At 38.5% G+C, this 21,517-nt stretch overlaps 1 protein-coding gene and 1 pseudogene across 1 annotated transcript; both read right to left on the bottom strand.

Annotated features, from left to right (window-relative positions):
• The window catches only part of LOC149099514 (uncharacterized), a 1,309-nt pseudogene extending 401 nt beyond the window's left edge, over window positions 1-908 (bottom strand).
• Window positions 909-17,193: 16,285 nt separating this feature from the next.
• Window positions 17,194-20,265, bottom strand: LOC110042529 (uncharacterized). Its single transcript, XM_089276856.1, has 3 exons — window positions 20,034-20,265; window positions 18,260-18,824; window positions 17,194-18,187 (listed from the first exon to the last, which is right to left on the bottom strand). Exons 1-3 carry the CDS (start codon window positions 20,263-20,265, stop codon window positions 17,497-17,499), a joined length of 1,488 nt encoding a protein of 495 aa, XP_089132982.1. The 3' UTR covers window positions 17,194-17,496.
• Between the last annotated feature and the right edge of the window lie 1,252 nt (window positions 20,266-21,517).

The raw sequence follows: 21,517 nt of genomic DNA, 5'->3' as shown, positions 1-21,517 counted from the left end.
ACATCGGGCCTACCAGACAGAGATTCCATGTTTGTTGAAGGTCGAATTCGATGGAGATTCCAGTCTTGCTGCATGATGAAGTTCATCACGCAATATAGGTATGAAACAAAACTTGAGACATTCTACCTCAATACTATCATCGTCATGATAAAGGCAACAGCTCCTCATATCTTTGAAAAAATCTATCCATCTGGTGCAGTCTTTCCCCAGTATACTCCACCAGGCTTCAATTCGTTGGTTAGAAACTTATTTTCCATAGGTAAAACTATCATTCCCCGCCTAATCATCTCCACCATCTCGCCTAATAAACCGTTGTACCACTGCGACATATCCATTCTCAGTTCCGCAATCAGCTCTAATAACCCTTGCAGTTCCTCCAAGTTGCCGCACACAGTCAACAAAGTACTGAGAAATCACGGTAGGATCAACGTTGGTGTATCCAACATCAAGCCATAAAATTCGCCTACTAAATCCATCGATGGCTCCATGGATACTAAAACCGAATGGCTTCAATTTATCATAGCCATCAATGTGCCACAGATGGTTGGGTCCCTTGGTTATGTATTGCCTCCTTTTTAGCTTGTGCCTTGCTCTTAACTCAACCCTTCAGGATCAAGGATCTTTAACAACTCCTGAATGGTTTCTTTGTCAACAACAAGGCGGTGGTCATTGACTAATCATTGAGTCATTTGGCTGTATCCCACGTTACCACTGCTTCCTCTAAGTTCTTCTTCTACAGCTTGAACAACCTCCCTTAAATTGCTGGCGTTTCTTCTTTGTGTGAGTGCTATGGCTTTTAAAATCCTCTTTAACTGTTTAAGGCTTAAGTTGATGCCATGACTGAACACAAGAAACAACGAAATCTCTGTATGCTCCAGCCCAAGATGAAAATAGCTTTCAATTAGATCGTCACGTCCAGCGAGGTATCCTTGCAATGTAGGAATGTAGTTTGCAAGTCGAACACCATCATATGTGGACACTTTCAAAACAAATGTCAGAATTGGAAGCACGGCAAAAGCGCTGGCCATTTTGGTGTCCCACTGAAGAGAAAATATCGCATTTTAACAACCATAATAATCAGTAATGTTCACTAGGTCCACAGCAGTAACATTAACTAGCTTGCAGTCAGCAGCCTTCCACAAAAAGTCAGGAAAAAAGTCGGGAAAAAAGTGGAGAAAAAAGTTGGGAAAAAAGTTGGGGAAAAAGTCGAGAAAAAAGTCGAGAAAAAAATGTGTGCAGGAAAAAAGTCGGGAAAAAAGACAGAACGTGGACAAAACTTCAGGGGCGATTTAAAATTGGAAGTGTAATTTAATGGCACTTAATGGGCTCCGTAGAATAGTGTTAACTTGGCTGACCAAAGAATCCAAAGGAAATTAGCGAACATAACTCCATCTGTGAATTGTGACATTGGTGACTGTCTGGACCTGGCTGACCATAATCCATTTCAAGACTGCCGCAGTGACTGGTTCAGGAATGAGTTGATTAACAAACATTTCCATGTTGAGGTATGTCAAAATATAAAATTTATTGGAATACCAAATGTTTGCAAATGGTTTAACCAACATGCTTTCTTTTCTAAATCAGGAACCTATGCAGAAAATTCTGGGGACAACACTATTAACAAGTAGAGTGACTTCAAGGAAAAGGAGACGACCATTGTTCAAGAAGCACATATTTTGCTATGTTCCACTTATTAAGAATTTAGCTGCTATTTTGTCCAATAACCAGTTAGAGGAGCATTGCCGCAGTCCACTTGCAAGTGCACTGATGGAAAATTTGAATTTATACAAGATGGTGTAGTTCTGTCAAACCACCTTCAGTTCATAGCAGATCCTCACACAGTAGAACTGATCTTGTACAGTGATGAGATTGAAATATGTAATGCTGTTGGTACAAGAGAAAAAAAACTCAAGATTCTTATGTTCTACTACCTTTTGAGTAACTTGCCTAAGAAGTTTCGCAGTGCTGTAGATGCAATTAATCTGTTTGCTGTTGTGAGATCTGAAGACGTGTCAACCTATGCCTTTGATGTTGTACTACAGCCATTACTTGACAGATAGTAGAACCATTTCTGTTAGAGCCTCTCTGGTGGCATATGTTGCTGACAATCCTGCAGCACACCAAGCAGTTGGCTTGAAAGAATCAGTAGGAGGGGCATTCAGGAAGTGTAGATTCTGTCATGCAGATTTTGAAGCTATGTAGAATGGCTTCAGTGAGGATGATTTTGAATCGCGTTCACTTAAGACACGCTTACAACAATGTGATAAAATACATACTGCACCTCAAGCCCTGAAAGATCATTATAGAACTGCATATGGGACCAACAGAAAAAGTTTTCTTTGTGAATTTCCATACTTTGACCTGCTTGATCAAACTCCACCTGATGTTATGCATGTTTTATTGGAAGGAGTTATTCCTCTGACAGTACAGGCTTTAATTAAGCATTATGTCAATGGTAAACAAACCAGTCTCTCGACCATCAACAACAATATCAAGAACTTTTAGTATGGTTACATGCAAGCCAGTGATAAACCAAATGTTATATGTGACAACGATTTACGTGGTTCTGGTTCCCTTAACCAAGATGCAGCTAAATCCTACTTACTGTTACATATTTTTCCATTTGTTGTTGGGAATGTTGTTGACCATTCTGGCAGGCATTGGGAACTCTATAGTTTATTACTGAGTGTTAGTACAGAGATTTCCTTCTCATCAGTTTTAAGTCTTGAAACTGTGGATAAACTAAAGGAAGTTGTCAAGGAATATTTGAAACTGTTCAAGACATTATTTCCCAAGCAGCCATTTACACCAAACCAACATTACCTGGTTCACTTCCCAAAAGTTATTCTTCTTTTAGGACCACTTCTAAATTTGTGGGCTATGTGCTTTGAAACTAAACACCAGTACTTTAAACAATTGAAAAAGCTGATGAACTTTAAGAACATTTGTTTGTCATTAAGCCACCATCATCAAAAGGTTGCTGCAATGAATCAGCAGAAATTCAATATTCAAATAGAATGAAAATGGCCTTGCATGACTCCCTCAAGGAGAGGAGCTGCTGAGAATCAAGGAAAGGGTTTCATCAGCTTTTGCCATTTGATATATCAAGCATTAACTCTGTCAAGGCTTTGAAATGGATAAAGATCCATGGAACAAAGTATGTTGTGGATGAATGTTATCTAGCAGTGAAATTTGATAACGAAGACCAACCACAGTTTAGCCAATTAAGTGGTATTTTTGAACTGAATTTACACATGGTTGTCTTTGATGTTATATTTTTAGAGACAATAGGATTTGACCCACTATGCTCTTTTCAAAGCTCACTGAGCGAGTTGGCAAACTTCAATGGAATTGTCATTAAATTTAAGCCACTAAACCAGGTAGCTTGAGAAGTTGGCAATTAAATTTCGGCCAATGAGGGGTGGTTTGCAGTTATTCATTTGACAGGGCTGTCACATCGGAAATATGACACGTGTGCTATTTTTATTCCTCCTGTGAAATGTCCGCGGCATTCAAAACAAGATGGATAATCATAAAGCGAATAGTTTTCCTTTATATGATCCAAGAAGTGTCCCATCAAATGACGCACTGTTGTGAGATCTGCAGTGCTGCACAAGAGTGAATTTTATGCAAAACTTGCTTTTAATAATTTTGTTTATGTACGCCATAGTTTTAACAGCAATTCTTCAAACCATTTATTTTGGTTACCGCAAAACTTTTTTGTATGAGTATAATTCATTTAAAACATTCGATTATTGTAACTGTGTGTCTGTTGAGCACCGGGAATATAAAGATCCATCTTCTACCAAATTTAGACTTTTTCACATACCCAATCATCACAAATGGTGACAGGTAAATTTATTTCTTTAAATACGAGAGGCATAAGCAACTATTGCAAACGATAAACGATATTTACTTGGCTCAGAAAACAAAAACACGACATTGTTTTCCTTCAGGAAACACATTCTACCCAAGGGAATGAAGTTTTCTGGCAAAGAGAATGGGGTGCCATGCTAATCTGCTCTCATGGGCCTAATAATGCAAGAGGTGTCGCAATCTTAATTAGGAATAACTTTGATTGGGTTGTTGAAGAATCGGTCATTGACACAAACGGTAGATTTATAATATTAAAAGTACTCCTGAGAGGAGAACCCACGCGTTTAGTTAATATATATGCCCTAATCGAGACAATGAACTGGTTGCCTTTTACCACACAGTCCTGCAAACCATCATGAATAAAAACTTTGATGCTTTCTCAAAAAGTTCAAGCAATCCAAACAAGGCTCACACTGAGTCCAAGTCTGATAGGACAGCCGTTGTGTAATCAGCAAATTGCAACAATTTAGTTTCTAAACCAGCTATAGTTATTCCTTTAATATTTTCTTTATTTCGTATAGCAATCGCTAGGATTTCCACTGCGGTAACAAAAAGGTAAGGCAAGAGGGGGTCCCCTTACCTTACTCCACATTTTATATGGAAGTAGTGAGGGCATAACCCAACCTGTTATTTATAATGCAACTTTGAACGTTTTCTAAAATCTGGTCCAAAATTGAATTTTTCTAAACATTTTTCCAGGAAGTCCCATTCTAAGCTATCAAAGGCTTCTTCAAAATCAATAAATAATAAAAGACCAGGTAGTTTCTTAACTTTCGTATAGTCCATTATATCCAGAATTGAACGTATAATTTTGCTAATATTTCTGCCTGGAATATATCCTGAATGATTATGGTGAATTAATCCAGGTAAAAGACACTTCATTCTTTCAGCGATAACTTTTGAAGCTATCTTTGCATCGATGTTCAATAGGGAGATTGGCCTCCAGTTCTTAAGATCACAGTGATCTTGGTCTTTTTTCTCAATGAGTGTGATAACCGCCTGTCTTTGTCCAGAACAACAACTTTTTTTTTAATATTGTTTCATTTATAGTAATATAAGTTTAAATTTTAAAGCTCATGATATTATGACTAATTTATTATTCCAATCATTTTTAAACTTATGCAAATTTTTTTCTTACAGGAGACATAATTATGTAAGATATGAAATTATTTGAATTGAAAACAAGCAAAAAGAAATTATTATCATTATCATTTTGTCAAAATTAATTTGCTGAAGTAATTGAGCACCAAGATAAGTCTGATTTAAAATGTCCCTACTGAAATCACTCTTCTTGAACTCATCACATATCAAGTAACAAGTAACAAAACTTCTGATTAAGGCTTCACTTTAAAAAAAGTTAAATAATTTTTTACTCAGTAACATTTTGTCAAAATTTTGTTGATTTATCTGAGCACCGAGGCTACATTTTCTTTGATGAAATGATGGTTAAAGGTGCTCCTTTTGAATAATTTTGTTCATTTAATATGCATTAGTTGCTGAAAAAGGCTTCCTCTATCTTGTCTCTTAGCTGTGAACCTTCGCAATTCATGTGACCTGGGAGTGGGGGAAGCTCGTCTGGATCATCATCCTTGGGGTCCACATCCACATCATCGCAAACTTCTATGCAGATATTATGCAAAATACAACAGGTTATAATAGTCAGAGGTATCTTGTCCACTGATTCGTCAAGTTTGACTAGGAGAAAATGCCATCTGCCCTTCAACATTCCAAATGCCTGCTCTATAACCACCCTAGCCCTACTTAGTGCTTTGTTAAAGTTACATTTACCAGGAGTGATTCCTCTTATTTCAGGATAGGGCTTCATACACCAATTAGTAGGTTTGCACTTTGGATCAGCTACCAGAAGGGGCCTTATTTCTTCACCAGTCCCAGTACGAGTATCGGCAGATACTAGTATTGTCCCATCTTCCACTTCCTTCACTAGTGAACTCATGCATAGAACCCTTGCATCATGAATACTTCCTGCATAACCAGTGCTCAGATGTATAAAATGTCCTTCTGCATCAGCTACACCTTGTGGAACTATACTATGGAACTGCTTCCTATTGTAATAGTCATAAGGGTCGTTTTTTGGCGCAATAATCAGTATATGTTATCTGTCAATGGCACCAACCTCTTGGGGAAAACAACTTATCTCTTGGAATGCCTGAATTGCTCTTCTCGTTTCAGCTTCTCCTTTTGGGAACTTCATAAAAACATTAGCACTCATTAGAAGCGCTGAACAAAATTTGTCTTTTAAATTCATTCCAGTGCATCTTACAATTCCAAAAACAAGTCCCATGCTGCAGTATGAATTTCTGGTTGCGAGGTGCCAGAAGGCAACAGCTACTATCTTCTCCACTGGAATTGCTCTTCGCATGTTTGTATCTTGTCTTGTTAGATGTGGTCTAACCAAAATCGCAAACAAACCAAAAGGTTTGCCTTGAAATACGGAAATGTTCTCACCAGATATTATTTTCGTAATGGCTCAAAACCATATGCTTGAACCAGAACTGTGGCCTTTCAAGAACCCAAGCGATTTTCTTTTTACGAAATTTCCTCTGTAACTGAAAAGAGCACACCTGTGTTCTTCTCTTCTTGCTTCTAATTGTAAGCAATCATAGCCTCCGTCGGATGAAAGCCAACTGCATAAACACAGTAATGAAAAGAAGGACGTACCTGTAACCATCTTCTGCATCTCCTGCCGTATTATTTAAATTGATTTATTTGCACACATGCTCTACTCAAATTACTAAAATGAAATATAATCTTACTCGTGAAAACACCTATCATTTTTAAGTCGCTTAACGTAGTCTGTAAACAAAGCACCCTCAGGAATGTTAAGCAAGACAACCGGTGTTGTGAAAGCACGGCCAGTAAGAAAAAACCTGTTAGCAGCAGGCATAGCTTCACAGTGATCAGTCATTAAATACGGTCAACAATCCTGAAATACACAGGCAGCTACGGCAGGAAAAAAGTGAAAGGAGAAAGAAGTTTCTGCTGGGATAAAGAGGAAACGAGATGAAGAACAATTGACTGTCTACAACATCTCTAAAATCATCTAAGCGAAATTGATCACCGGCAGTCTACAGTTGGTTTGCCTTGCGATGGCTCAAGAACGAGAAGGAAAGCTGTGTTTGGGGCATTTCACTGCTAATCATTGCCATAAAGCTGTGGAAAAAGCCCTAGCTTTAGCGAAAGAATGTTCTACTGCTGAATCTCTAATGGCACGTTCTAAGAAAATGACAGTGCAACTCTTAGAAGAAGCCAAAGATGGCGAATGTGTTATGGGGTGTGTGCGACAATGGTTTGAGGCAGCTCTCCAGGTTCTAGCAAACTAAGGAATTATGCCATTGTTTTTTTGCAGAGCCGTGTACGAGGCTCTCTCTAAGGAACGAGGAAAATTCTGCAATACTTACGTCCACGGAAGCTCAAACTGTGGTAAGAGCTTTATTCTCTCGCCACTGAAAGTTATTTTCAACACATTTTCAAATCCAGCCACGGGCTCTTTCACCTGGATAGGGGCAGAGCAAGCCGAAGTAATTTTCTTAAATAACTTTAGGTGGGACCCAAAACTTATTGCCTGGGCCGATCTTTCGCAGGCACTTGAAGGAGATGGAGTTCACCTCCCAGCCCCTAAAACGTTTTGTCAGAGGGATTTAGAGTTTACAGCAGACACAACTTTCTTCGCAATGGCTGACGCTCCTATGGTGTTAATTCGCAGGGGATCAGTAGATTGAACAAATACAGAAATGATGGATTCCCGTTGGCATTTTTTTCATATCTGGAAAAAGATCCCGCAGGAACAACAACGTCACTTTTCTCCGTGCAGACATTGTTTTGCTCATTTTATCTTGACAAATGTAAACAATGACACCCAGTGACATCAATGTTTCTCTGGCTTCACCACTCAGTTCTCAGCGACAAAAACAGACTCTTTTGTTAATGTTAAGAAAGTGTAACTAGTAAAACCTAACTAAAATACCTCTGTCAATGTAAAATGTATCATATTTCTTCGAAATTGGTCTGCGTAAGGCACATTGATAGTGAATACGACATTTCTCAGTTGATTCAATGTGGAAGAGTTAACTATAAAACACTACTTAAGGAATGCAAGGTGAGAACTGTGCTCGTAGAGCTTCAAGTTAAGATTTTTCCCACAGTAATAGTGTAGAAAGATCGAACAGCTGAAAAAGGCTTCCTCTATCTTGTTTCTTAGCTGTGAACCTTCAGATCGACATATCCACGCGATTTCCTGGAGTGGAAATCTCATATTTTCCTTGAGAAAGCAGGCTTTTACTCGCTGTTCAGCAGAGATTTTTCTCAAAAACACCATGATCTTAACTGCCCTTTATTCCCTTTACCTTTAAGCACGTTTATCCTTTGAAATACTGCACAAGCGAGTAAACAGAACAAGTTCGGATGTACACCACACATTTACTACCGTTGCTTTTCCAGCCTTCTAAAAAAAAACATTAACAAACCCCAAAATAGTTCAAAAATACTCAAAGTGACATTTTATTTTCTAACTCAAATTCAGACAATCATGGACAAAAGTCTTGGGACAAATTTGCACTTGTGGCGCTTTTTCACACGTGCCAAACAAACAGTCACGGGTGAATTCAACTACACTTGCTCAGCCCCTCCCCCAACCCCACCTACAATGTTGGACATTTCTCCAGAGTTTCACTATTGTATGGGGTGGGGGGAGGGGCAGAAACGAATTTTGAAAAGGATAACAGTGCTTTTTCAAAGTCTGTTTTTAAAACACAGATAATTCATGCAATGACGCAAGTGTCCCAAGGAATTTTGTCCACCATTGTAGTTATTTGTTGATAGTTTTCCCCTATTTTAAGAAGTGTGGACACTAGATCTAATGAGGCTTTTACTACGGAAAGAGATAATGCACTTTGTTAAATGTTTTGGTTCCTCTGAAATTAGTATTAAAACACTCAAACGAGAAAATGTTTCTTTTTTAAGAGAGCTTCTCCTATTTTAAGACCGGTGATGTTTTATCTAAGAAGTTTAGACTAGTTTGAAGAGTAGTGCACTTATTTGAGATCAAAAAATACTTTTTCCAGTGCAAAATCTCGTTAAATGTGAGCAATTCCCTTAGTTAAGGATTTTACTTTTTGCAGTGTATTCAGGAGCAAAACCGGAATTGCCAGGGAGACTACGAAGAGATGACAAAGCTTTCTACAGCTCTAGAGACTGCAGAAGTGATTGACCTCGATAGCTGGTCTGGTTGTTTTGCCATCTTTGCGATTACTCTCGCGCTAGTAACCCACACGCTAAGTCACATGGACACACTGCGGTTACTTATTACTTATCACTCATTAAATTAAATCATGGTTTTAGTGGTATCAGATAAAGATTTATTAATTGAAATAAGGCTTTTTGTGGTTTTAAATAAGCAATTGAATTAACCATCGTCCACCAGACATCGAAAAGTCAATGACTGAGCTATGATTTCACATCAGTAAGTCGTGATTTGAAATAATAACCGTAAGATTTGAAATTAGGATTTATTATATCAAATCATAAACTTATGAATTGAAATCAGGATTTATTATATCAAATCATAAATATATGATTTGAAATCAGCATTTGTTATATCAATTGATAAACATGCGATTTGAAATAACAATTTATCATATCAAATCATAAAAGCATGATTTGAAATCAGAATTTATTATGTCAAATCATTAACATATATCATATCACAAAACTTTATTTAGGATATAATGAAAACAATGATAAAATTAAGGTTACCATAAACCTTCGCGGGTGTCCTTAGTGAAAAAAATATTACCGCGCTGTCTTAAAGACAACCACTACAAATTATATATCAATGCAAAGGTTATAGAATGCTCTATTCGATAAAAATTGTTTTGCCTCAAATTTTTTTTATCATAAGGCGAGTGCGACCTAAAAGCGCGAAATGACCAACGTTCCATTGAGCGAATTTATCGGGTATCAAACTCGACCGCATCAACAAAGCTACTGCATTATATCATTCACTAGGCATCAATCATCTAAGGACACCCGCGAAGGTTTACGGTAACCTTAAGCTACATCATTTTTTTACAAACAGCACCCCATATGGAAGCACCAATATTAGCTGACATTTGTGATCGGAGCTGATTTATCGTAAACAAACTCTGTGCAACCAGCAACCAATTCTAATATTTCCGCTGATGAATAAAAGTAGACAACATTTCTGTTTTGCATGAACACAAAGTTATCTTAAGTCCTTGTGGGATTATGTAAGGTCCCTAGGGACATACCTCTATAAAAGGGATCATGCGGTTTGAATCTCCTAGAGGGAACATTATTTTGTTAAGAGAAACTACGTTCATGCAGAGAAAGAATCATAACTTAAACGCAAGGTTTACGGACGGGAAAGGATTACAAGAACTGTAAGTGGAATTATAACATATTTTCAGTTTGTATTAGTTCAAGGTCAATTACGACAATTACGGCACAGAGCCTCAAAGTAATTGTAATTTGTTTCTTTCAGTTTGACTATGTACTTCTACACAGGAGTGTAAAAATAAATCCTCATAATTCCCAGCTGTTGAGGTCTGATTCAAGTGCAAACCAATTTCTATTGCCGTTCCTTGGTTCATGCTTACTCTTATGGCTTTAGAGTACCTTTCCAAACAATTTTGACTGGACACAATCTGAACTTCTCACGACAGGGGGGTAGCGTCTGCGTAAGAGCTAAGTCAAACTGAACTATTTGTCTCCACTGGAACTAACCAACAAATCCCAGGACAAATGTAGCCAATGAAATAAAGTGGTTCCCACAGTAAACATCCCCAAGCCAATGCAACTCAAAAGTTGTGTTCGGGAACATAAATTGTCCCAGTTATGTAGGACGTCACCTGGCATCCCGACAAAACAGGCCACGTTATTGTTGACTGCATGTTCCAGAATCACAACCAAACATTTTTTTTTTATTATTATTAATTATCTATTTTTTACAGCACGCATACTTACATTATTAATTACAAAAAACTACGTATAAAACTACAACAATACAGCTACTCACGCTAATTACAACTTGCTCTAATTACAATGCTTGACGGAACAACAGTATTATTTAAACCGCTTACGTTACACTACTTTTTAATCGCGGACAATTACTACAAACTTTTACTACGGTTACTAGAACTAGTGAAAACTGCCAAAAAAAAAAAATGACAAAAAAGCGACAATTTACAGTATATTTAGCTATATTTACAGTTTAACTTGCACCTTTGCTCTGCTAGTTTCTATTTCTATTTTGTTTTTAAGGATAGCCAAGAAAGCGTCTAAGAAATAATCTTCCTCATTTTTTGAAGCGGTGTAAATATAATATTTTGCAATTATTGTACAGAGGTTTAAACCGAGACACAGAGGCACGGTGTCTGTGATGCCGTAAAGTATTTGTGCTTCAGAGAGCGTGATTACAGTATTGTTTTTTCTGTACCACCAATCAGTAAACTCTGTCCAAAACAGCTGGACGTTGGGGCAAGTTACGAAGAGATGTGTAATTGTTTGCTTTTCAGCACATAAATGACAGCGGTCGTGCTCTTTAATACCGAATTTATGTAATGCAGCATTGGTGGGTAAAATATGGTGTACAATCTTGAACTGAAACATCGAGAGTTGAATATCTTTAGTGGCCTTGAAAGGCATCATGTACGTTTGATAAATTTGCTGGTCGTTCAAATTAGCTCTTTTCAGTCTTTTTTCGGCGGTGGCAGAAACGAACTTCTTTTCAACAAGGTAGTTAGTAGCAAGTTTGCAAGAGAGCTTCTCAAGGGGAATTCTATCCATGTTTGTAGGTTCCTTCGAATGCGGCTGTAATTTGCCTTTCAAAGTTTTAATCCAGTTGGATGGAATTGCTTGGCATAAACCGTAATAGGTTAGAAAGTTAGTTTTAAGGGCAAAGTGAGAGCAGAAATCTCGGTAAGATGTAAATGTGTCACCGTTGAAGATATCTCTAATTTTTTCTACACCCGCTTCATGCCATTCTTTGTAGTACACTGAGTAGTTACCAATCCTGATGAATCTATTGTTCCAAAGAATTTCATCAAGTATTTCCTCTTCTGAGGACGGAGTAAACAAATTGATTGACTGCCAAGCCAACAAGGCTTTCTCGTAAAATTTGAGAGGAATTCTTACATTGAGATTTTTGAGATCAAAATTGCACTTAAGGAGAAATTTGCCACCACATTTTTCTAACATGGTAACAGGGATATGCGTCCAGCTCGTGGAAGGGTAACCGTTATCAAGTCTTCGGATCCAGGTCGCTTTGAGAGCGTTGTTTATTGCATCAAAATCAGGCATTCCAAGACCTCCTTTTGCTCTCGGTCCAATCATTGTGGTTTGCTTTATCTTTGGGGTTTTCTTGCGCCATACGAATTGGGATATAACTTTATTAACATTTTGAATGAAATTAGATGTAACAGGGAGGACAGCGGTGTTATAAATAAGTTTGGAAAGGGCTAGTGCTTTTAGGATGACAATACGGCCATGTAGAGTTAAGTTCCTAGGGTACCACAGGTTAAGTAGGGAAGTCATTGAAGACAATTTCTGTTCAAAGTTCTTTGACCAAACATGACTAAACCGTCTAGTGTGCACTTGCTTTCGATGTCATTTGTTTTCATTCCTCCTGTGAAAAACAAGCTTAACCTGCAAAATGTGTTTACTTCAATGACTCTTTCAATGAACCCCCCAATAACTTGGGGCTATATAATTATATCTGCTGACTTTTGTTTTTTTTTTTGCTAAGTTTTAGTGTATGTTGTGAAACATCGGTTACACAGGATTTTGCCAGGGTAATAAACATAGCACACGGAGGATAACCATTTTTCCTTTTCGGTTACATATTAATGACAAACGGAGAAATGTGACTTGCTGGTAATACCTTAGACATCAAAACACCAATGCAACATACCACATTAAATGTCAAGGGTGCTGCATGTGATCTTTTTGATGTATCCATGGGTATTAACCACGGGAAATTACCTCTGAAAATATTGGTCATACTAAATGCAGTTTCCCTTGGTAAAAGGGTCATTTACCAGGGTAAAGAGTTCCATGTAACTGAGCCCTAAGGGAGCGAATTTCCTGGAAACTATAAAATCCAAACATGTTTCTCCTGTAACCGTTTTTTCGTCTGCAGCTTGGGATCTTATAACCAGGACTGTATGGTATCTTTACTCAGCATTCATCACTACAACACGACAAAATGTATGAATATTCACTGTAAAGCTACAGTGCTTGAGGTCACACTTAGCAGTGTACTATGGTAAAAACCCTTAATTATTGTATAAAAAAGGTAAACAAAGTTTACCATGGTAAAACACATTAGCTAACTTTTACACACTTCCCAGATGGTTCCTTGTCACAAGAGTGCTACTCAAATGTCGAGTTAATGACAGAGAGGAATTTTTTAAGTTCCTTTGCACAAGTCTTAACACAACAACTTAATTTTTTGTGACTGCGACATGCATCGTGAACGTGTTTTAGGTTCGATTGTGGCTCTTTTGTTTCTTATCACTGCAATCCGTAAAGCTCAGAGATTTAGATTTCTGGCTCTTTACCTTGTTTTTGAAAGGAGGCAATGTGATCTCACCCGTGCTCTTCTCACGACCAGAATTAAGAGATTACAAGAGCAAAGAAGAAGGAGAGGAGCTTTAGCAAGATCAAGGCAAGTGGCATGGGTATATCCGGGACCGCAAGGGTGGTTTGAAGAAATGCATAGAAATCCGGTCACTTTTTTGTTATGGAAAAACAACTGTAGATTTTCTAAGGAGACATTTCACTACATTTGTCAACTGGTCGGCCCTACCTTTCAAGGCAAAACAAGCGTTTAAGAAAAGCTATTCCTTTGAACAAACGTGTCGATATTACTTTGTGGAGACTGGGAACAGGAAACTTGTACAGAACCACTGGAATAACGTTTGGACAAGGAAAATCTACTGTAATCAAAAGATGCGAGGATTTTATGGAAACATTATTCGTCACAAGAATGGATTTATCAAATTCCCAGAAGATACCAGAGATGTTGCACAGGCTGTAAGAAAAATTGAAGATATCGCTTGCTTTCCAAATGCAGTTGGAGCAATAGACGGTTCCCACATTTCAATTAAAGCACCTCACATTAACCATGAGGACTACTTTAACTGGCAGCAAAACTACTCCATTAATCTTCAAGGTGTAGTGAATGCTGATGGAAAGTTTGATGTTAGCACTGGATGGCCTGGGAGTATTCATGACGTACGAGTTTTGCGACTTAGCACACTGTACAGGAAAGCTTAAAATGATGTTATTCTAACTGAACCAGTAAGACATATCAATGGTGTATATGTGAGACCCCTACTGATTGGTGACTCTGCTTACCCTCTGCTACCTTGGCTTCTTGGCCCATATCCTCATTCTAGAAACCTAACTCAGGAGCAATGCAAGTTTAATAAGATCTTAAACAAGGCAAGAGTAATTGTTGAAAGAGCATTTGGCAACTAAAATGGCGATGGCGCTATTTGCTCAAAGCATTAGGAAAAAACATTCCTTAAGTTCCGTTCACAATAATTACCTGCTGCATTTTGGGCAACGTTTGCATTTTACAAGGCGATGAGCTAGATGATAGCAATTATTCAAGCAATGACGACGATGAAGACGATGATAATCCACCTAGTGCCTTTGGACAGGGGTGAATCATTCGGCAAGCAATTACTGCTTTTCTTGCTTCTTGAATATGTATTTGTGTAGCAAATAAAAGTTAAACTAGATTTTATGGTTTTTATGTTATAACATTTCTTGTGCTGGTCGATTAACAAAAAAAACCCTCTCAACACTTAGCATTTTTAATGCTGTATATTTACTATTTCAGCATGGAGTAAAGACATTCCTGAATTATAAAGTCAACTGTAAAGGTAATACTCCTGAGAAACTTATTAAAAGCAAAATTTAAAGCTGAGTATAAATAGCTTGACAAAATTTAGTGCTTGATAAACACAAACTTATAAAATCCAGCAAAACGATTACAAAATCATTATCAAATTAGATTTGGTGGGCACTTTCTTTTTTTAGCCGTAGCCTTCTCATACCTGCAACAAGTAACAATTTGCGTCTTTCACAAACTGGAACCGAAAAATGGTACCGAAAAATGGAACCAAACTATCACCACAAAAAAACCTTTTACAGAAGTTTTTTTTTACTTTTTCAAGATATCACCAAGTTCCCAGATTGCAGTAAGAACTAACTCTTGGGTGCGGTTATCTGACTCCATCAGGTGATCAAATAACTGTTTTTTTCTTCCTTGTTCTTCAAGTCCTCAGTTTGCACTTTAATAAGCTCTGCATACACGTCATCATCTTCTTGCTCTTCGTCTAATTTCGCTCTCTTCTCACACTTTTGTGACTGTTTGGATTTGCTCTGGTTTTTGGAATTTGATTGTCCCCTGCCCTTTTTCTTGAAAAATAGGCTTTCTGACTTTTCTAAATACTTGTCAGTTTTGTCATCCTGGTCTTCAACTGGCCTACTTATGCAGAGTGAAATATCAAGGAAAATCGTATTTGTGCCCTGGGGGATTAGTAAAGTCATGTAATTTCTACCGAACATCCAAATCAAAGGAAATTTGAAACAGTAGGTCTTTTCCATGGGTGGCGGGTGGCACGTGGAGGGTAATGGGTGGCGACTAAAGGGTGGTGGGTAACAGGTGGCGGGTAACGGGTGGAGGGTGGAGGGTAACAGGTGGTGGTGGAGGGTAACGGGTGGTGGGTGGCAGATAACAGGTGGTGGGTAATGGGTGGCGGTTTTTTTTACTGTACGCTCTATTTCTATTTCAAAAGTTCTATTTCCTTTCTAATCATTCCATTCTACAGAAATTTGCAACAAAATCCCTTTAACACTAACAAAACCAGGTAGGAATACCTGAAAATGTCTACAGTAATACTATAATAAACAAATCTGAAACGGTTTTACTCACATAATGAGAAATTCGAAACGTACGCTAACATAAGAGGTGTAACATTCATGGCTATATTGAAAACAATTTGGGCCATCACCTTGGCCCCAAAAGCTCTGTAGAATCTCTACTTTCTTATGTACAATGAGAAGCCTTTTCAAGCGGTTTGAAACCATTGTAAATTGGACTGAGAAACATTTCGATATTTCACGCAGCACTAAAACCCCCAGATCATTCTTTTTTCAGGCTCTAACTCTTACTCGTCAAAAAATAGCTTAAAAGAGCCCTGAAGGACAGCTGTACTGAGGAATATTCAAAATGCCAGACAAATTTAGTCATAAACAGTAAGCGTGGGGTGAAAAAAACAGTCTGCATACAGTGATTGTTTGATGCAAGCTATTATAAACGTGATACAATTTGGTGGAAATTCAAGTGTCTTTAAAGGCAAATAGCACAAGACGTTTAACTCAAAAGGAGCCAAAAGTTATGTACACTGACAACATCAAATGTGTTCTCCAAGTTCCACATCTGTATGGATAATTTAGACCATCACCTGTAGCCAAAACGTTTTCTAGGCTTTTACAGCTGATCTGCTAGAGCTGGAGCTTAAAACTTCATACCAAATTCATGCCATAGAAGCTGTTTATTGGACTCTACCAATCCTCCCTCAGTGGCCTCTTCGATTTCGATGTTGTCGCATGTTGCTAGTGGGGCACATGAACGCAACGGATGGTAATACACTGCCTCTGGAGTTTTTGTGATGCGGATCTTGCTTTCCCCACTTCGCTAATATACACGACACTCCTTATGGCACAAGAAAATATCATGTGGGGCAGGCAGCAATGCGATCCTCGTATTGTGACACATTACGGGGAGGATTTTTCTTTCGCTTGCAGATGCTCTTCCATTCATTGCTTTCTTTCCTGCCCATTTGGAATCGTTGCATGGACCATCCTCTCAACTGGCACTTTGTATGATTCAACATAACTAGAGAGCATGCCAAGGTGATGTGCTACCACCAAGGTATGAGCACAAATTCTGCATTTGTTGTAACATGGGTAGTCGATGCAGGCTAATTTCTTTCCCGCTATCTGGACAGTGTGGGAGAGTGGGCTGGATAAGGATATGACTGTCCTTCAGCTGTCGTCGTTTGGGAAGGAACCAATACCATTCAACTGGACAATTTTGTTTGCATTGGTCCAGGAACCTTTCAGAAATTCTGGGAGACCTGAATCTTTGAAACTCCCGATTACCTCTGTTTGTGTCAGGGGTTCTTCTTTGTTGTCTTCTTCGATATCCTCTGTGATGGATGTTCCAAGTTTGGTAAGGTGTCTCTCCCTCTCTGTCCTGTTCATCCCCAACCAGCAGGAAGCAGTTACAGGTAGATGACAATGTGTCGATGAAAGGTCATAGGGACCTTTTCCTAAAACTGCACACTGAATGTCTCTCCTATTTTGCTGCACAATGTTCCCATAGACAGTTACTGCCTCACTCCACATGCACTTTGGGTCAGGCCTATAATCAGCTCCCTAAACAACCTTCATCTCCTTAACTTTACTTTTGTATACTGCTCTCTTGGACATAATTGTAGAAAAATTCATCCTTCAGCCCAGCTCTTCTACGTACAGGTAACAACATGCCATTCATCATGTCATCCTCTATGTTTCTTCGTCTCGTTCAATCTTGTCCCACTTGCTGGAAACGCTTTCCACTTTAGCCAAGAATTCTTCTGTGGTATCACTGTTGATGATTCCTCTCTCTTTCTTCCGCTCATCTCCAAATACATCTTGTAATAATTCACATTTAATGGAGTTCAAGCCAAGGTCTGCTATCTTTTCCATTATGTTGTCCTCGACGTGTTTCTTGCACAGGAGGAAAATGCTTCCCTCTAATGGTTTAAGAAAGAAGGACTGCACCTTGTCCCTGTCCCCGCCTACAAACACAATTCGTTCCAGTGCGTAACTACTTTCCAGAAGGGTGTGGGCGAAGTAGAGGTAGTCCTTTTGAGTTTTGGTGGTATGAAACATTGCAGGGCCTGGTAGGTTAGCAGGTTCAGCAGTTCTTTTGCTAATTACCTTTTCACTTTGGTACATTGTTGTGGTCACATAAAAATTACCAATATTGAAGGTGGTGTCTATGGACAAGATGCATCTAGAGTTTGGATGGCAGCATTCTCGTATGATGTCATCCACTTGCTCATCAATGAAATACACCACTCTAGGTGCTGGCGTCCACGGAAGATTGTGCGGAGCATTATCATTTTTCGAAAGATCTAGTAAACTTGCAAATTTATCCTCATAGGCTTTGTTTTGAGATCGCTGATGAGCATTGATCACTTGCTTGCTATCTCTTGGCAAGTCAACAGACTGCTTGCAGTCAAGTACACCACCTATGTCCACCGAAATTTCATCAAAGATTCACAAAGGGCCCTTTCGTCCAGAAGCCTCTTTGAGCAGCTTAGCCTTTGTGGACGGTGCCGTAGGGATGAACTGCTTTCCTGAATGAGGATGCTTATGCGGACTTATACGATGTTCTTCTTCAGCACAGGTGATCTGTATCAAGCCCAAAGGCAGCTCCTCACCATCCCATTGCGTGATAACGGTGGATGTACAATTGAAGTCGTTGCACCTTTTATGGTGCTCAAAGACATTTCTCACCATATACTGTCCTGTCTGAAGCTGTTGTTTTTCCACTTTCGTCCCTTTGGAGAAATGACTTTCAACTACACGGTTGTCATTTATAAGAAAGACACATGCACTTGATCCATGATTTTCAAAGGCCCCTAAATCAGTTACAAGCCAATCTTCACTGTTTTTGAGTTTGGTTCTGTCCACCACAAAAGCAGCATTTTCCAGTACATTGGTTGGCCTGCCGTGACAAATCTTGGAAGAGTCCACGTCAAGGAGCTGAATCCTTTGCTCAAAATTCAATGTATGCTGTCCTTCATAGAGGTGGGGAGGGGTGTCGTCTCCAAAGTGTAAGGTTTCTTCCCAGTAAGGAAGGTTATTTATATAAATGAGAAGTGTGACAATTTACTTACGAGAATAACCATGTATGTCACTATATTTTTGCAGAATTCCGATTTCAGAATCATAAATTTTTGGAACTTTGTGTGCATGCTATTTCTTTTTTTTATTCACTTTCTTAACAATGGAATTACAGTCAAACCTCCATTAAATGGCCAAAGTCCCACAAAAATTGTCAGTTAACAATTGTAAATAAAACCTCTACTCAATGTCCACTTCCTGCCGTCCCAAAGATTTTGTATTGATTTGTACCTCTACCTCCCCAGTGACAGAAAGCTAATGTGAAGAAAAATGACTCTGCCAATTGCGTAGTTCCTACTACGGTGTTTGAGGAGTATCACTAAAACAATCATATGTTTTGATTCTTGTCTTGTCCATGTGATTTGTCAAATGGTTTTTTGATTTCCAAAATTTGTCCGTTTGATTTCTCAAATGGGTTTCAGCAGATTGAAAAGGTCATTGACAGGCCAACACAGACTCCCTTGTGTGGTTTTATGGTAGTGGCACGTAAGCCTTTAAATTTTCGCTCTGTCGAGTATGTCTTTGAGCGATTTACCTTTTTTATGTGATATAATCAGAGGTGTTTTGTACATTATTTTCAACAGTGGCTGATTTTGGATGAGACTCCAATTTTGCATCAGTATTTGTTTCAAGTTTTTTACCCCTGGATGGTATGTTGTCACAAAAGGCATAATTTTGCCTTTAGTTTGTTTGGTTTGTTTTTTGAACGCCAACTGCCGTTCGGTAAAGGAGACCTCTGATATCATTCTTTCAGTTAGGCTTTTTGGATAACCATGTGCTTCAAGTTGTGTTTTAAAGTTACACATGGCCTCCTGGAAATATTTTTCCAGAGTTTGTTCTAAGAAGTCTGATTGCTTCTCCTTTAATAAAGCCTCTCCTAGTAGTAGGGCACGCCAACCACCTACAGTCACATGTGGTGCCGGGATGTATGAAATGCCTCACTTTGTAAATCAAAAGTGTCATTTGACAAATCAAACGTAAAAATTTTGGAAATCAAAAAATCATTTCAGTAATCAAACAGACAAGACAAAAATCAAAACATTTAATTATTTTAGTGATACTCCTTGAACACTGTATCCTACACCTTGACAATACACATAACTTGCATGAAATGTCAACTCGCCATTTGAATGGATTTTAAGGAAAACCCTCATCTTCACTTGAATTAATGTCTAGCTTTCTAGTTGAGGAAATTTCTTTGACTTCAACTATCTCCAAGTCGCTACTTCCATCGTTGTTCCAGTCAGGATTGGTGGATTTTTGCTGTCCTACTCTGGTGGGATGTTGGACACCAGAAGTGGATGGCCCTTTACATGGCGACGGTGAAGCAGGGGAATTGTCCAGATCACTGAAATTGTCTTCTTCTATTGGCCCATACATATCTGCTGCTTTGCGCTCGCTTCTTTCAAAGCGAATTCCTTTTTTTTAAATAATATAAAAATAAGATAGAAGAAGCTGATCAGTGTGAACCATACTGACTGTACACAACTCCAACAATTGCCATACAGTTTTTTTTTAACTTTGGCCAATTATGGATGTAATGAGTTGTGATTCTATCGCTTGTAGGGCCAGGCCTGTAAACGCAAAGAGTCGCTACTGGTCCGCAACCTCCGTGTTCTGGAGAATGATCTTTAAAAGTCACATGTCAAAATTAGGTTCAATCTTATTTTGAAGTCAAAAAAATAAGAAAAGACAAAAAAAGTACTGTGGACATGACATTTCTCTTTCCAGTAAACAGGAGGTTTAAGTTGTCCAGGTTGAAATTATGACAAATGTACGAAGGAAATGCAGGAAAAAACCATTTCAGTTGTACTGAACTACCCAAAGCTTTGAGGGTTTGAATAATCGATCTACAGTCAATCAACTCTACACATAGGAGGCACAACCATGCAAAAACACACTCTAACTCTCATTCAGTTGCAAATCCTCTGATGAAAAATGGATGTAGTGAACTTTGTTATAACATAAAATGATCTTTCAAAGTACTCTGGATATGACTGGTGTTCTCCTCTGAATGTTTTTCTTTTGTTAGTGAAAGGACGAGTGAGGTTTACATGTTGTAAATTACAACTGCAGTCATGAACTTTCTTCCAATAAGCAGCTGGTCCTTGAACAAACTTACCTCATACTTTGAAGTCATCAAGAAGGCTGGGTCACTCCCATTTAATGGGACGCTGTTCCTCTTCCTCTAAAAAGCAATCTCGAAGCGCAAATGGGTCACTATGATCTTCTACCAAAATATTGCTTGACTTGACCTTTGCTCAGTTGGGAAATTGAGCTTTCGCACAATGGGGAACTCCCTTAGACAACTCAGTGCATGATAATTGGGATTATTCATGCTGTGTTCCTGATTTTCATATGTGTGGTACTAATTGCCACATTTTGCTTTAAAAGTGTAACGTAACATGCTCAAATGCAAACCTGTGAATCTGAGCGTCACTTGATCGTATTCGCTAGCATTTGTATCGAACTTTGTACTTATGCCAGGTGTATGCTTATATTGAACTTTGTACTTTTATCACATGTGCTTCTTTCAAGGGGAGGTTCTCCCTGTTATCAGTCACTTAGTGTAACAAAGAAGAAATCACAAACTTTGAAAAGAATAATTTAAGCATCTATTGTTTCACACGTG

This window comes from Orbicella faveolata, unplaced genomic scaffold, assembly GCF_042242905.1.
Source record: "Orbicella faveolata isolate gen_17 unplaced genomic scaffold, um_ofav_v1 contig_46, whole genome shotgun sequence".
NCBI classification, from domain to species: Eukaryota; Metazoa; Cnidaria; class Anthozoa; order Scleractinia; family Merulinidae; genus Orbicella; species Orbicella faveolata.
This window is presented reverse-complemented; position numbering and strand designations above follow the sequence as displayed.